Here is a 14289-nt window from a genome sequence, read left to right on the forward strand (position 1 = left end):
GTTCCCGTGCAGAAGAGATTATTCCTGGCCGGTAGTGCTGGAAAAAAAAACTGTGCAGCCCTGAACTGACAGTGAGCACACCGGATCGGAAACGACACAAACTGCATCCCCGGACGGAGGTTTCCATGGAAACAGACGGCACAACGAGGAAAAACAGGTTTCACGTTTGAAGAATTATCTGCGTTCACTTTGTGTAAAAATTGCACATTTAGACTTTTAGTGTAGAAAAATTGTAATCATTTATTTGGAGCTGAATTATTTTCATAATGTTAAAGATGCATCTGGTAAATGAGTGTTTTTAGGGTCCGTGTTGTTGCAGTGTTTGTTGAAAAATATCAAAATGATGTGAAGGATGAAGGTTGTTTTTTTTGTCCAGTTGTGACATTTCAGACGTGAATCAAAACACACCCGTTATTTGACCGTGACAAAGTATTGCAGCGGACACGATCAGAAAAACCTCCTCGTTTGCTGGACATGTACGTGTAGCTCTCACAGGTCCGATCACTGGCGCCGCCTGTTCTCTCCTCTTTCTGTGTCTGCGTCAACTCAGACTATTTTTCAAAGTTCACTTGGTTTCATAGCGTCTGTCTGAAAGTGCCAACAGCGGAGGACTTGTTCTCCGTCATTTTGACTCACACTGGATAAACTTGCTCTAAACACATGAAGGGAAAATCTGCAGGTTGTTGAACACGAGCTGAGTGACGTGGTCGGTAACTGTCAATCACACGCAGGCGCAGGTATGATTTCACAGTTCCAACCACAAGGTGAATGTAAGGACTTTTTAAGCATTTATAATTCTGTATAATGTTTCTTGAAGCACAATTTCCTGTTATTTATCTGGGTTTTTTTATTTTATTTTTTTTAGATTAAAGACAGACCACAGAGTTACTATGAGAGTCCAACATCTTTTTTATTTTCCACTCAAGGCACTGAAATAGCAGTTGCACCAGCAGATATAAACATCATAAACAGAGCACAACGATCACATAAGACATCGCTCAAAAGTTTGTGGAGAATTTTCACACAAATGTACAAGGAGAGAACTCAAATTAAACATATTTGACAAAAATAACACACTTGGTCATTTATTTATGGGGGATCTGGGATTAGCAGTGAAATTAGAGTCAGGTGTTTCTAATCAGCGGGACGACAGTCAGGTTAGGTTAGGTTAGGTTAGGTAGTTGCTTTATTAATCCCCGAGGGGAAATTTTTTTAATAATAATATAATAATAGAAAAGCAATAAAAAAGCAATAAAAGCAATAAAGCAAGGTGTGAGCGAGCGATCTGTTTGGTTAAAAAGAACCAAAGTCTGCGCTTCATGAACTCATGTTTGTGGATCATGGCAGGAAGAAAGGAGATTTCATGAGGAGGTCAGAAAAAGATTTGTTGATTCTCATCGGGCTGGAAAAGTTTACAAACCCATCTGTTAAAGAGTTTGGACTTCACTGATCCAGTCAGCTTACAAACGGAGGAAATTCTCAACCTATTACCCTTCATCCAAAAGTTGGGCGACCGACAAAGATCACTACAAGAGCAAAGTGTGGAAAAGTCTTCCAAGGTCAAGAAGATTTCTGTCCGTCTGCAGTTTGCTGAAGATCACCTGGAGGAGCCAGAAAGCTCCTGGAAAAATGTTTCAACCCAAATATAAACCTTTTAGTTTCAATGAGGAGCCTTACTTTTGGAAAAAATGCCAGTCAGTCCAACATAAGAACCTTTTACCATCTGCAAGGCATGGTGGGGGAAGTATCATGGTTCGGGAATGGTTTTTTTCTGCATCTGGACCAGAGTCGGTGACGGATCAATAACTTCTGAAGGAAAATGTGAGAACATCTGTCAGCAAACTGACTCTCAAGAGAAAGTGTGTCCTGACATGAATCCGATAGGAGTGTTGTGGAAGGATCTGAAGAGAAGACGTCATGTGAGGAAACCACAAACATCCCGGAGTTGTACAGGACTTTCCACAAGTCAAGAGGTCTCACCAGATACTGATAGCAAAGCTTCACAAACTTCTGACACTCGGGTATTTATTTTCCTTCGTAAATAAACGACCAAGTACAACATATTGGTCTAATTTGTTTAACTGGGTTTTACTTGTAGGACTTCTGTGAAAATCTGATGATGTTTGAGGTCAGATTTATGCAGCCAAGCACCACTGTTTGTACAAACTGTATATACAGTATTGAAAAGTGCAATGAAATGCGTCCTGAATACGTAGAGTAAACCTGAATGTGCTGTATGTGTTGTGCTTGATGGTGTTAAGTGAACTCAACCAGACACCTACTTTGTACCAAGCAAAGTTGAAAAGTACCATTTTTTAAGTACTTGTACTTTCAGCATTTCCATTTCACACTGCTTCCACTTCACTGTTATATTGCTGTTTTTAGTCCTCCACATTTATCTGATAGTTTGTTACTTTGAGGATTTTATAAATATAAAAAAAAACAACTTTATGAAATATTCTTAAGGATTAAACAAGTAATTTTCTTAGTTTCATTCAAATAACTGTTTTAGGCCCCCAAAAAGGTAAATTATTCAATATTTCACCAAAATGAAAGAATTAAGAGGAATATAGAAAATTTAACACAAAGAAGTTTCCCTTCTTTCCTTTTTTATTAAATTTGATCTTGCGAGCCTGCTGAGGTGAGCTGACCTGAACTTGACCTCTACACTTGGACGACAACAGAAAACATTTTGCATTTAAAGTCCATCAATTCCAAGAGACAATTTTCAAGATACTTTAACCAACTTTTAAATTTCCATACTTTTGCATGCAGGATGTTGTACGTGTATCAGTGGTTCCACTGAAGTAGCCGATCTGAGTTCTTCCACCACTAAATAATGATTTGAACCCATACCAGGGACGTGGAATAAAAAAAACTGTTATCTTTACATTTCTGGTAATAAGAGAAGTGAAAATTGAATGTGTCGTTCTGGCCGAACATCTGCAAACATCTGCATGCGGCTGCTGGGAATCCACATACAAACTTACCTGCAGGGGGCGGAGCTTCAGATCTCATGAGAAGGTAAAGACCCTGCAGGTGAAGGTGGATTGACGTGATCTTTAAAACCACATTAAAACTTAATGAAATAAATCAATACTACGCTCAGTTGGTTTCTAAGACATGACGGTACAATTTATTAGAGCAAATTCAATAATAAACTTTATGAAAAAAGCTACAACATGAACACATTGTCTTGAGTTTGATATATTTATATGTATGTACATTTTGCCTTGTAAATGGCATGCTACAAGGACACGACCCTTTAATTAGTTCTTGGAAAACAACCGAAAAGAGAGGCAGACAAAAGGACACGGTCAGAAAGTTGTTTCCTGCCATTTCACAACTCACTCTTTATAAAGAAAAAAAATGCAGCTTTCCAAGCACAATCTTCTACAAATAAAAAGAAGAAGAAGAAGAAGAAGAAGAAGAAGAGGATAATTGAGGAGCTAAAAGGCTGAACAACATTGCTCTGGTAGGTTCTGAGTGTCGCTGCACACGCCAGCCAAACTAAAACACACCATATGGTGACGGGACAGCACCGCAGAGACCACGTGACTCCCTCTCAACTTATTTTACAAATTTTTAAAACGTCGCTCAGGTCACAAAGTTTGAGCTCGTCTGCAGAGAGGATACTGGACACGCACCCGTTCCACAGATTTAAACAGCTTAAATCGCCACGAGGGTAAAACAAGACTATAATATATTGATCCTTGAATCATCAATAATACGGTATGCATCCACGAGAAGGCTACGACAGTCCTACGTATTAAAGAGAGGTCATCTTCTGCCAGCGGTTCGTATCAGCCTTTAAATTAAACGGATGAAATGCACGACATCGAAACCCTTCGTGATAGTCTCACAGCTGGCTGAAATCACACCAAGAAGTATAAAAATCTCAAGAGCTCAAAGCGCCGCCGCTGAACTCTACCGTGTGAGCGAAAAATAAATAAGAGTTTTAAACACGTTTAATAGAAGAACAAGTGGAGTAAAGAAAAAACAAAATGTAAACCAGATTATTGTGGAGTAGGTATGCGATACTCCAAAAAAGTTCACTCGTGGCCTCATCCCTCGTCTCAAGACAGCGGACGGGATGAGGACTGAAAAAAAGTCCCGGATCTGAAATGTGGCTTTTTTTTTTTTTTTAAACGCGCAGGATCTCCAGGCAGTTGTTGTAGCAGATGGCGATCCAGTCGGGCTGCGTGGACGCCCACTGCACGTTGTTGATCTCGCCCTCGGCCGTGTAGGCCAGGATGGGGTCCTCGATGGCGCGGGGCATCTGCTGGATGTCCCAGATCAGGGCCTGGTGGTCGTCGGCTGGGGGACGAGGACGGAAACAAAAGGACGTTAACAGAGACGGGAGCAGCGGGCGACAATAAAAGATGGAGAACCGCCGTCGGCCTGATTTTTTAGAGCTGCATTGAAAAAAGGTGAAGCCTCCTCGTTGCAGCTGAAGGAGGTCAATGTTTTCGCTCAAGCACAACGCACTCGCTTTCAGCCAATCAGTCGCTGGCATGAAGTATTTCTACTGTGACAAACCACTGATGTCGAACTGGAAAGAAACAGGAGCTCATGAATTCTGTAAATAACATAAATATGAGTTAAAAGCGAGTATCTGTCACTGAAAGAGTTACACTGCAGGGAACTTTTCAAATTAAAAGCCCTCCAGTTTCACACAGGGTCCAGATGTATACTAAGTTTTGACTGAGACACGTGTTTCTTTCAGGGGGGCCGGGGGTCCCAATCAGAGGGAAACACTGGAGGTAAGACTCCCTTCTTACCTGCAGTGCAGATGTGACACGAGGAGTGAGGAGCCCAGGCGATGCCGTTCACGCAGGCGCGATGGTTGTTCAGCCGAGCCACCGGAGTGCACGGCACGCGTACATCCAGGATCACCACCTGAAAAAGGTTTTTGGTGATATATAAAAATATATTATTCTAACATTTTCGGGCTTCTGTCGACTGTTTCGGTCTTAATACCAACAAGTGTTGGACCCTGACCTCCATGCCGTCCATGGCCATCGTGGCCAGGTAGTTGGGGTCCTGTTTGTTCCAGCAGAGGCGGAGCAGCGGGTGGTGCTGGGGGTCTTCGTAGATGATGGTGCTGTGCTCCAGGTGTCGGAGGTCGAACATGCGGACGGATCCGTCGGCTCCCACGGAGGCGAACATGTCTCTGCCGCCTCCCGCGCGGCTGAACGCGATGTCGTACACCTGCACAGACACAGAAGGATCCAATATTTTACACGACCCCAAAAAGCTTCGTTGTTGGTTTGTTTTTCAGCGCGCACTCACGGACCTCTTTGTCGTGAGCGATCAGCTGAGTCTTCACGTGTCCGGACACCAGGTTAACACGTCCCAACACCTGACCGGTCTCCAACCCCCAGATGGTGCAGGTGGTGTCGATGCTGGAAGTGCCTGCAGGAAACAACAAAAAATACGATTTCAGATGCCAAAACCACTTTAGTGTTTCCCAACTGTTTCGTCGGATGTTGGATTTCTTACCCAGCAGATTGGGATCAACTTCGTTCCAGTCGAAGGAGGTGAGGGGAGCGCAGAAGTCGGAGTTCTTGTTGTTGTTCAGCAAACACTCGAGGCGTGTTTCTGTGTCGCTCACCTGTGAGACAAACGCAGGAAGGAATCAGACAAGTGAGGAGGTGATCATCATTTTTCTCCTTTTTAAATGGCGTGTTGCTCCTCCCATAACGTGAAGTGTCGTACCCTCCAGATGCGCAGGTAGTCCCCGCTGGTGGCCAGCAGGTCTGGGTAAACCCCCTTGGTGTCTGGGATCCACATGATCTTGGTGGTGGGGTAAGGATGGTCAAACGTGTTCCTGCAGACGAACTCTGAGCTCTCCTCCTCCAGACCCACCAGCTGGACCTGAGCAGGAGAAAACAACCTCTGAGTCTGAAGTGCTGAAGGGTTAGGGTTAGAGAGAATCTCAAAGGGAAAAACTTGGCAGTCATCTTCGACTCTGATCTTAAGTTTTGAGCCTCACGTTGAAAAAATAAATCCAAAACAGAGACAGTCCTGCACGCTATTATTCCCTGTAGGATTTATTATTACAATGCTCGGCTTTCTGGACTTCCTTAATAAAGAATATAAAAAACGCTCCCATTGCTTTATAACTCTGCCGTGTCTGTTTTGACCACGACCAGAAAGAGAAAACACATTACATCCATTTTTAACTTCCTCCAACGACAACCTGTCAGCTTCAGAGTAGATTATTTTAAATCCTCGTATTTGTCTGTATTATTCACCGTATGAACCTTCAGGTCTTCTGATACTGGTGTTTTAATTATAACAAAAGGAAAAAGAAAAACCCAGTGAGGCATCCTTTAGTTTCCTGAGTTTCTCTGTTCTTTTATTATCGTTTATTTTGATCAATAACAAGCATTTCTTGCTTTGCGCGTGGGGGGAGGAGATGGGAGGGGGGGGGGGGGGGGTCCTGTGTGTACTGTTTTGTTTGTTTGTTTGTTTGTTTGTAAACAGTGCGTTACATTATATTCGTATTAAAAGTGCTTCACAAATAAAACCCGATTAATTGATCATTTGATTCAGAACGAACAGATGACGTCAGTCAGAAATAGAAGTATTTACAGGTGATTAATATCCGGACTCGATCAGGACACAAACAAAATCCGCCTCGCTGAACAGTTACTCAGAAAGATGACGTCATGCTGTACCTCCAGCTGATTTATAACTCGACACGAAACGTGATTTACTGCCTCGGCTAGCAGCTAGCGTTAGCGCCGATGCTAACAGCCGCCGTTGTTTAACGTTAGCCGCTGAACGCGACGCACCTTGTTGTTGTATTCCTCCACGAAGCTGCCGAGCGCCAGCCGGAAGCGTTTGTCGGGACGGACGCTCCAGTTCATCGCGTACACCGTCCACGGCGCCTCGTACTTGTAGATTTCTTTTCTTTTGCCGTGAAGCGACATCCTCCCGAGCGGCAGCTGTTGTCCCTCCAGCTAACAGGCTAACGTTAGCTAACTATGAAATAAGTGGTCCGGCGCGCGACCGTCTCGCTCTCCTCCAACCGGCGGCGACCGGAAGCAGCTGGTCGGAGATAAACAACACTTAACTACGCAAATCTGCCTTCAGACCAACATTTATCATCACTTTTCTTAACAAAGAGTAGCATTGCTCGCTGCGACCTAAAAAAAACTCAAGTTAGTCAGAATGCAACCAACTTCCGGTTGTTGTTTTCAAAATAAAAGTGATGTTTTTTTTGTTTTTTTTTACAGGAAACCGGTTTACGTTTTACTACAAATAGATATTTCCATTAATAAATAAAATAATAACGTTTGAAGCATGATAAAGTCCCATTATTCTCATTATTCTCATTTCTGCTTCTTATGACTTCAGATTTATTTTCTGTAAAAGATCTGAAGTCATAAATCAGATTTTCAGAAACATTTGCACAACTACACATTTACAGAAATGTATTTTCACTTGTACTTATTTAATTAAATTTTCAATCTAACAAAAAACTTGTATTTTGAGTGAATATTTAATTTAGTTTCATAATTTATTTTAATAATAATAACTATCAATGCGATACTAAAACAGACCGTTGTAGTTACGCGATGTGGCCGCTGGGGGTGCACCAACCCGCCAAACACCAATAACCTAAAGGAAGCTATACCATTACTTCCGGTACTTATCTTTCAAAATAAAACTTTCAGAAACGTACACACGGTTGTTGTTTTTTGACACATCCGGTTGCGATACTTTTGTTTTGAAAGGTCCTTCCTCTACTTCAGGCGTAACATCGACCACAAGGACAGTCCGGCTCCGATCTGTCCCGCTCGTCTCACATCTCGTCCAGGTATGCTGCTCGTTCCTCCCGCAGGAACTGGTTCCTCCAGGAGGAACGAGTTCTCCGAGTCGTGTTAAAGAGACAAATGGCTGCTTGTGTTCCGACTCGGTTCGTTTACTGGCAAAAAGAAGGTGCCATGCTAGTTAGCCTGAGTTAGCATGCTAATGCCAGATTTGCTAACAGCTAATGAGTAAGTGAGTGAGATGAGTCGGATTTCTATTTAATCTATTTAATCTATTTAATCTATTTAATCCTTCACATGTCTTCACTTAAAGTTCTGAGTTTGGAGTCAAATGCTGCTTCAAAAGATGGGCTTTAAGTTCGCGACAGCTTCACGTTCACGGTTCCGATGACGTCATCACACGAGCGTCACTTCAGCTGATGAACAGAAACGGAAGAACACCGTTCAATCAGCTGATGAACACCGTTCAACCAGCTGAAGAACACCGTTCAATCAGCTGATGAACACCGTTCAACGGGAACATCTCCGGCTCTTCTTCCGTCGTCACTGTTTTCTAGTTCGTCTCCGTCCCGTGGGATCATTTCCTCTTTGGGACGTCACATGAATACGGGGGGAGGGGGGGGGGATGAATTTTCTGGTTACTATAATACTATATTATATATAATATATATATATATATATATATTATATATAATATAGTATTAGGGTTATAGGCCGTGTGTCTCCTGGTTCAGTGTTTAAACTTCTGTAACTCGACACCAGCTGATCGTGCTACAAACATCTTCCTGTTTACTTTGGTTTGACTTGAATATTTGTCAAAACACCTCAGATTCAACGAACTGACAACTAATACAAGAACAGCTCTCTCGTGTCCTCCATGAAAACTGATTTGAATTCTTTCACTTCCAGTTTTTTTAGAAGTTTGTAAAATACTTTTTTGTCTGTATGTTGTGATGAATTTGCTTAAAAATATCTCCTGAAGTTTTATTTTGCAGTTGAAGTACATAACTAGTATTTAAATTTCTCTCCTTTTTGCAGGCCGTCTGTCGACACTCTTATTTCCCGTCATCGCTCTTCCCCTCTGCTGTAACGCAGGTCCGACCCACCATGTGGAGCGCCTACGTCCTCCTGATACCGTCTCTGCTGCTCCTGCTGGTCCTCCCCGTCTCCAGGGGACGTTACAACGACGACTTCGACGACGGGGAGGACCTCGCCGACTTCGACGACAACGACTTCGCCGAGTTTGAGGACATGAACGACGATCAGGCGGCCGAGGCGGAGACCGCCCCGCCGCCGCGCGTCTCTCCGTCCTCGCAGCCCGAAGAGGACGAAGACGAGGACGAAGCCACCGTGGAGCTGGAGGACGGACAGGATGGTTTTGAGGACTCGGAGACGCAGGTTCATAGCTTCATATTTCAGCATTATATTAACATGCGCTGAATCTTCAGCTAAACTAATTCAACTCCATGTTATCTCAGGATCAAGACATTTACAGCAAATATGACCAGGAGGAGTTTGAGGGGATTGGAGACATGGAGAAGACGGGCCACTCCATGAAGGACCCCCTGATCATCCACACGGTAATCTGGGATTATTGCACGTCTGGCATGTCGTCTCCTGCTGAGTGCGATTTGTGAAGCCTTACGAACGTGCACACGATTTCTGCAGCCTGTAAAAAGGAGATTGTTGTTTAAACCACGCGGCGCTTTGATTCTTATTTCATGTGTTGCCGTGTCGTTTGCAGCCGCAGAAGAAATGAAAGCAGTAAAACTTCTCCACTATTTTGTTGCTGGTAATAAATGTTGTTGCTAAAAGGCCTTTCAGGTAATTTACGCAAAGTGTTGTCATGGAAGCTCATCGATGGCAACTGAACTGTTTCAGTCACACTGATGGATAAATAAACCATCCAGGTTGGCTGATATTAACTTATTTTAGATATATTGGTGTCAGTGTTTACACAAGTACAAAGTGGTGCAAAAAGTTCAGACTTTCATAGTTAATCCATCAGTATCATGGTGTTAAACATGGTCTCAGTTTTCTACAAAAACAAATCAGAGTTGTCAACATCGAGATTATTTGATGAGTTTGTTGGTTTTAAACAACGCTGACATCTGCTTCCTCTGCAGGTTCCAGCGCACCTTCAGAACAGCTGGGAGAGTTACTACATGGAGATCCTGATGGTGACGGGCCTGCTGGCCTACATCATGAACTACATCATCGGCAAGAACAAAAACAGCCGCCTGGCTCAGGCCTGGTTCAACTCACACAGAGAGCTTCTCGAGAGCAACTTCGCACTCGTCGGTGAGTTTTTCCGTCTCCGGTATATAAACAGCAGTTACTTTGTGTGCTTTCTTCTTTTTCTTCACCACTGTGATGGTGAAAAATGGTAAAAGTCAGCTCAAGGGAGACTTTGTGTTTAACTATATGGATGTGTAGGAGATGATGGCACCAGTAAAGACGCAGTGAGCACGGGGAAGCTGAACCAGGAGAACGAACACATCTACAACCTGTGGTGCTCCGGACGCGTGTGCTGTGAAGGAATGCTGATCCAGCTGAAGGTACCGGCTCGCTGCGTTGTGACACATAGGTGTGTGTGTGTGTGTGTGTTGTCGGTCACAGTTTGTATCCTTCTTCATGATGTATTTCGTTGGTTGTTGTAGTTCCTGAAGAGGCAGGACCTGCTCAACGTCCTGGCCAGGATGATGAGGCCCACCTGTGACCAAGTGGTGCGTATCGGTCGTGTTGGGCGGTTTGGACCGGGTTGGTTTTGGAGGCTGCTCCTCTACGAGTGGTCCGGTACATCCACCGTCTTTACCCACCTGTTTGTGCGCGTGTGTGTGTGTTTGTTTGCAGCAAATCAAAGTGACTCTGAATGACGACGACATGGATACGTTTGTGTTTGCTGTGGGCACCAAGAAGGCGATGGCCCGGCTGCAGAAGGAGATGCAGGACTTGGTGAGTGTCCTTCGATTTGTAGACTCATTAATGTGCCGGTTTTAATGCTCTAACAACGGGTTGACGAGTTTGTTTTTCATCAGAGTGAGTTCTGCGGTGACAAGCCGAAGTCCGGGGCCAAGTTCGGGCTCCCGGACTCGCTGGCTATTCTTAGCGAGATGGGCGAGGTCACGGATGGGGTGATGGACAACAAGGTGAAGCCTCACGTACATTATTATCCATTATTGTCTTCTTCCTGTCTTTAACCTCGTTACATTTTCCGCTTTTGGTTTCTTTTTAAAACTATATCTTTAGATGGTACATTATATCACCAACCATGCAGACAAGATCGAGTCCATCCATTTCTCGGACCAATTTTCTGGTCCAAAAGTTATGCAAGAGTAAGTATTCCTTTCTTTTTTTTTTTCTCGCTCTTATTTAAAAGTTTTGTTATTTATTTGTGATGCTAATAGTTCTTGTTGTTTTTCAGGGAGGGTCAGCCTTTAAAGCTGCCTGAGACCAAGAAGACGCTGCTGTTTACATTTAGTGGTGAGCGTTTCTTCTCATGCTGTCCTGGAAATCCGGACTATGATGTTATTTTATGTGGTTTTATGTAAATTGATTTGTTGTTGTTTTTTTCCTGTGTGCAGTGCCTGGCATGGGCAACACGTCTCCCAAAGACATGGACGCTCTGCTTCCTCTCATGAACATGGTGATCTACAGCATCGATAAAGTCAAGAAGCTCCGTCTCAACAGAGAGGTGAAGACAGTGACCCCTTCATGACCCCGACACTGATGTCCTGAAATATGAGCGTTGGAAATAAAGCTCTTTTTTTTTATTGTTTGTTTAATTCCTCCCTGAATGTTTAGGGCAAACAGAAAGCTGACAGAAACCGGGCCCGTGTGGAGGAGAACTTCCTGAAGCAGACTCACGCTCAGCGTCAGGAGGCGGCTCAGACTCGCCGGGAGGAGAAGAAGAGAGCCGAGAAGGAGAGGATCATGAACGAGGAGGACCCCGAGAGACAACGTCGTCTGGAGGTCGGACACGCAAAATCCCTACAAAATAAAATACAAATGCACTTAAGTGTTTTTTTACCTGAGAGTTAGAGAAGCTGCTAGCTCGGTAGCCAAGGTAACAAAACCCACCAATCGGTCTTGTCTTGTATGTCGAAATCTGCACACACAAAAAATGGCGTGCTGTGGTTTAACTGAGTATTTTTCTCTGGCTTGGGGGAAATAATTGGGAATCTCTGTTGGTTGCCTAGCAACTGCTTCTGGCCAAGACGTTGTCTGGAACATAAATCCCCCAAAAGCTTCAATTCAATTCTGTTTTTTTTTTTTTTTGACAGATAAACTAATATGTGATTTAATATGTTAATTAGTGAGCCGACATTGTGCTTACAAGCAGACTTTGTTACCTTTTGACAGAGACACATTACTTATTTACTATAAAACAGTATGTTGTGATTCAGTGCCATTTAAATCAAATTAAATCGAGTGTTTCCGGTCTTTATGCAAAGCTAATTCAACCAGCTGTCGTCTCACCACATATTTAACAAGAAAGCAAAATCAGCAAAATTATTCTTTTTCAAATAAAACTCATGTTCCCTCTGTTTTTTCAGGAAGCGGCCCAGCGGCGCGAGCAGAAGAAGATCGAGAAGAAGCAGATGAAGATGAAGCAGATCAAAGTGAAAGCAATGTAAAAGGAAGAATAAAAAGAAAACGGGGACAGGGATACAAGCACGGGTCAAATCAGTGCTCAGCTCAGACGGTTCTCCAGCGCGTCTCACCACAGTTTGGCTCACCGTCGCTCACAGATCCAAAACAGACATCCTGCACCTCCGGGCGTGTCGGGCTTCTCCGTTCGCGTCACCGCCTGCTTTCATATGACGTGGCTCAATCTCAGTGACTCTGTGAATTTTTCACTATCGAATCTGTTACCACTTTTCACGCCAAGATTTGTTTTTCCTCTGAATGAATCACAGGTCTGTCGTCGTCGCTCAGTGACCTTTTTTTTTTAAACTTCATTTGCTGGGAAAAAACAACAACACTATTCTGTGGTACTGATCCACATTTTTTTTTTAAAAGAATGAAAGCATTGCTATGGTTTCACATGAAATACGTTGGTATTAATATAATCTTAAATGATGCTCTCAGTGAAATTTTAATTTATATCTTCGATGAGACTGGTTTCTTGCAGGCTGTTTCTTATCATGATCTGAGCAAAAAAATAATAAAATGCACTGGAGTCTGTTGGAAAAATGTTTGTTTTTAATTTCAAGCGATCACAGTTAGTGAAGGGTGCTTAGAAATGTTGGCTGGGGGGTCGTAAAATAGTTGTGTACGACATGGAAATTGATATGGACCTCTTGATGCGAGTTAGATGAAAGAATGAGGCTCAAAACAGGCAGCAGAAGAGGGGGGGGGGGCTTAATGCTAAATTTAACTTGTAGATTGTGTCAGCAGTCTCCCAACTAGATTCAGTTACATCAGTGAGGTCGTCTCCTGCTACGCTGAAATAGATAGATACAGTAATCCTGTCTGGCCAGAAGATTTTTTTTTTACAATAATCAAACTTCTGATTCCAACTAAGAAATATGAGGATATATATATATATATATATATATTTATATTTATATTCATATTCTTTTAAGTTATGCAATCCTTTAAAAACAAAACCACAACTGCAGTCTGGACCCTGCCACCAAGTTCAGTGAAGTCTGACTTAACAGTTTTAGTGCCAGTGTGTTGCATGGAATTACACTGTTGGTACAGAATGAAGATACTTTAGGAAATCTTCATATTGCAGAAATAGACTCAGGAGCCATTTTAATTGACATACATTTAACTAAAACTGATGCAGTAACTTCTATCTTTATGACAGTTATAAATGCAGGTGTTGATTCAACTGTATGGTTCCTGTGGATGATGTGTTTTTGGTCAAATATCAGTTGGCCCCTTGCTCTATTTTTTCTAAAAAACATTTTTTTATTTAAAGACACGGTAAAACCAGAATAAACTCCATGAGAAAATTTAGTGAATTTAGCAGAAAAGTAGGCAGGTATTTCCATTTATCTCACTCCCATTGATATAAATGGGAGGATTAAAGTAATAAAACACTTGTTTTATTAGAACACAACACAATTCAACAGCATCACAAACTGAAACCAACAAAATAAAGTTGTACAGTTGGAATCAACACTTCTCTTAAACAGTGTCAACAAAAACTAAACATTACAACCTTTATAATGGTTTATTGTAAGACTCTTTGGGTCACCTGTTTATTATTTTGGGGGAAAAAAATAACATAAAATGTCTAAAAGATTGCCACACTCTTAGACAGAAGAATATATGACAATTTAATAGTGCTCTCCAGTGGAAAACTATTTTACATTTTAACAGGTGGATGTTTCTCTTCTAACTTTTGAGATTTGTGGCTTATTATTGATAGATTTTCAAAAAAATTGTCTTTATTCTGAACTAATTAAAATGGGTCCCAAGAATAGTAAGAAAGGCAAGGCAAGTTTATTTGTATAGCATATTTCAACAAATAGGTCATTCAAAGTGCTTCACA

The 14289-nt window shown here is 42.4% G+C and overlaps 2 protein-coding genes across 3 annotated transcripts; one reads left to right on the plus strand and one right to left on the minus strand.

Moving 5' to 3' along the window:
• Positions 1-3109: 3109 nt before the first annotated feature.
• Positions 3110-7194, minus strand: dcaf7 (ddb1 and cul4 associated factor 7). The gene is made up of 7 exons (XM_069165288.1): positions 6801-7194; positions 5719-5877; positions 5503-5614; positions 5297-5415; positions 5002-5211; positions 4782-4899; positions 3110-4317 (listed from the first exon to the last, which is right to left on the minus strand). The coding sequence occupies exons 1-7, from the start codon at positions 6936-6938 to the stop codon at positions 4145-4147; spliced, it is 1029 nt and encodes a 342-aa protein (XP_069021389.1). The 5' UTR covers positions 6939-7194; the 3' UTR covers positions 3110-4144.
• Positions 7195-7734: 540 nt separating this feature from the next.
• ccdc47 (coiled-coil domain containing 47) lies at positions 7735-12977 on the plus strand. 2 transcript variants are annotated; one of them, XM_069165290.1, is made up of 13 exons: positions 7735-7828; positions 8877-9179; positions 9260-9361; positions 9908-10082; positions 10218-10339; positions 10442-10507; positions 10635-10736; positions 10820-10930; positions 11031-11116; positions 11206-11264; positions 11366-11475; positions 11586-11753; positions 12338-12977. In XM_069165290.1, exons 2-13 carry the CDS (start codon positions 8889-8891, stop codon positions 12416-12418), a joined length of 1473 nt encoding a protein of 490 aa, XP_069021391.1. In that variant the 5' UTR covers positions 7735-7828; positions 8877-8888; the 3' UTR covers positions 12419-12977. The 2 variants fall into 2 exon arrangements, with proteins under 2 accessions (XP_069021391.1, XP_069021390.1); XM_069165289.1 differs by having other exon boundaries at positions 7740-7828; positions 8820-9179.
• The last annotated feature ends 1312 nt before the right edge of the window (positions 12978-14289 follow it).

This window comes from Embiotoca jacksoni, unplaced genomic scaffold (genome assembly GCF_022577435.1).
Source record: "Embiotoca jacksoni isolate LCO1_2020_lvr unplaced genomic scaffold, fEmbJac1.0.p SCAF_34, whole genome shotgun sequence".
Taxonomy (NCBI): domain Eukaryota; kingdom Metazoa; phylum Chordata; class Actinopteri; family Embiotocidae; genus Embiotoca; species Embiotoca jacksoni.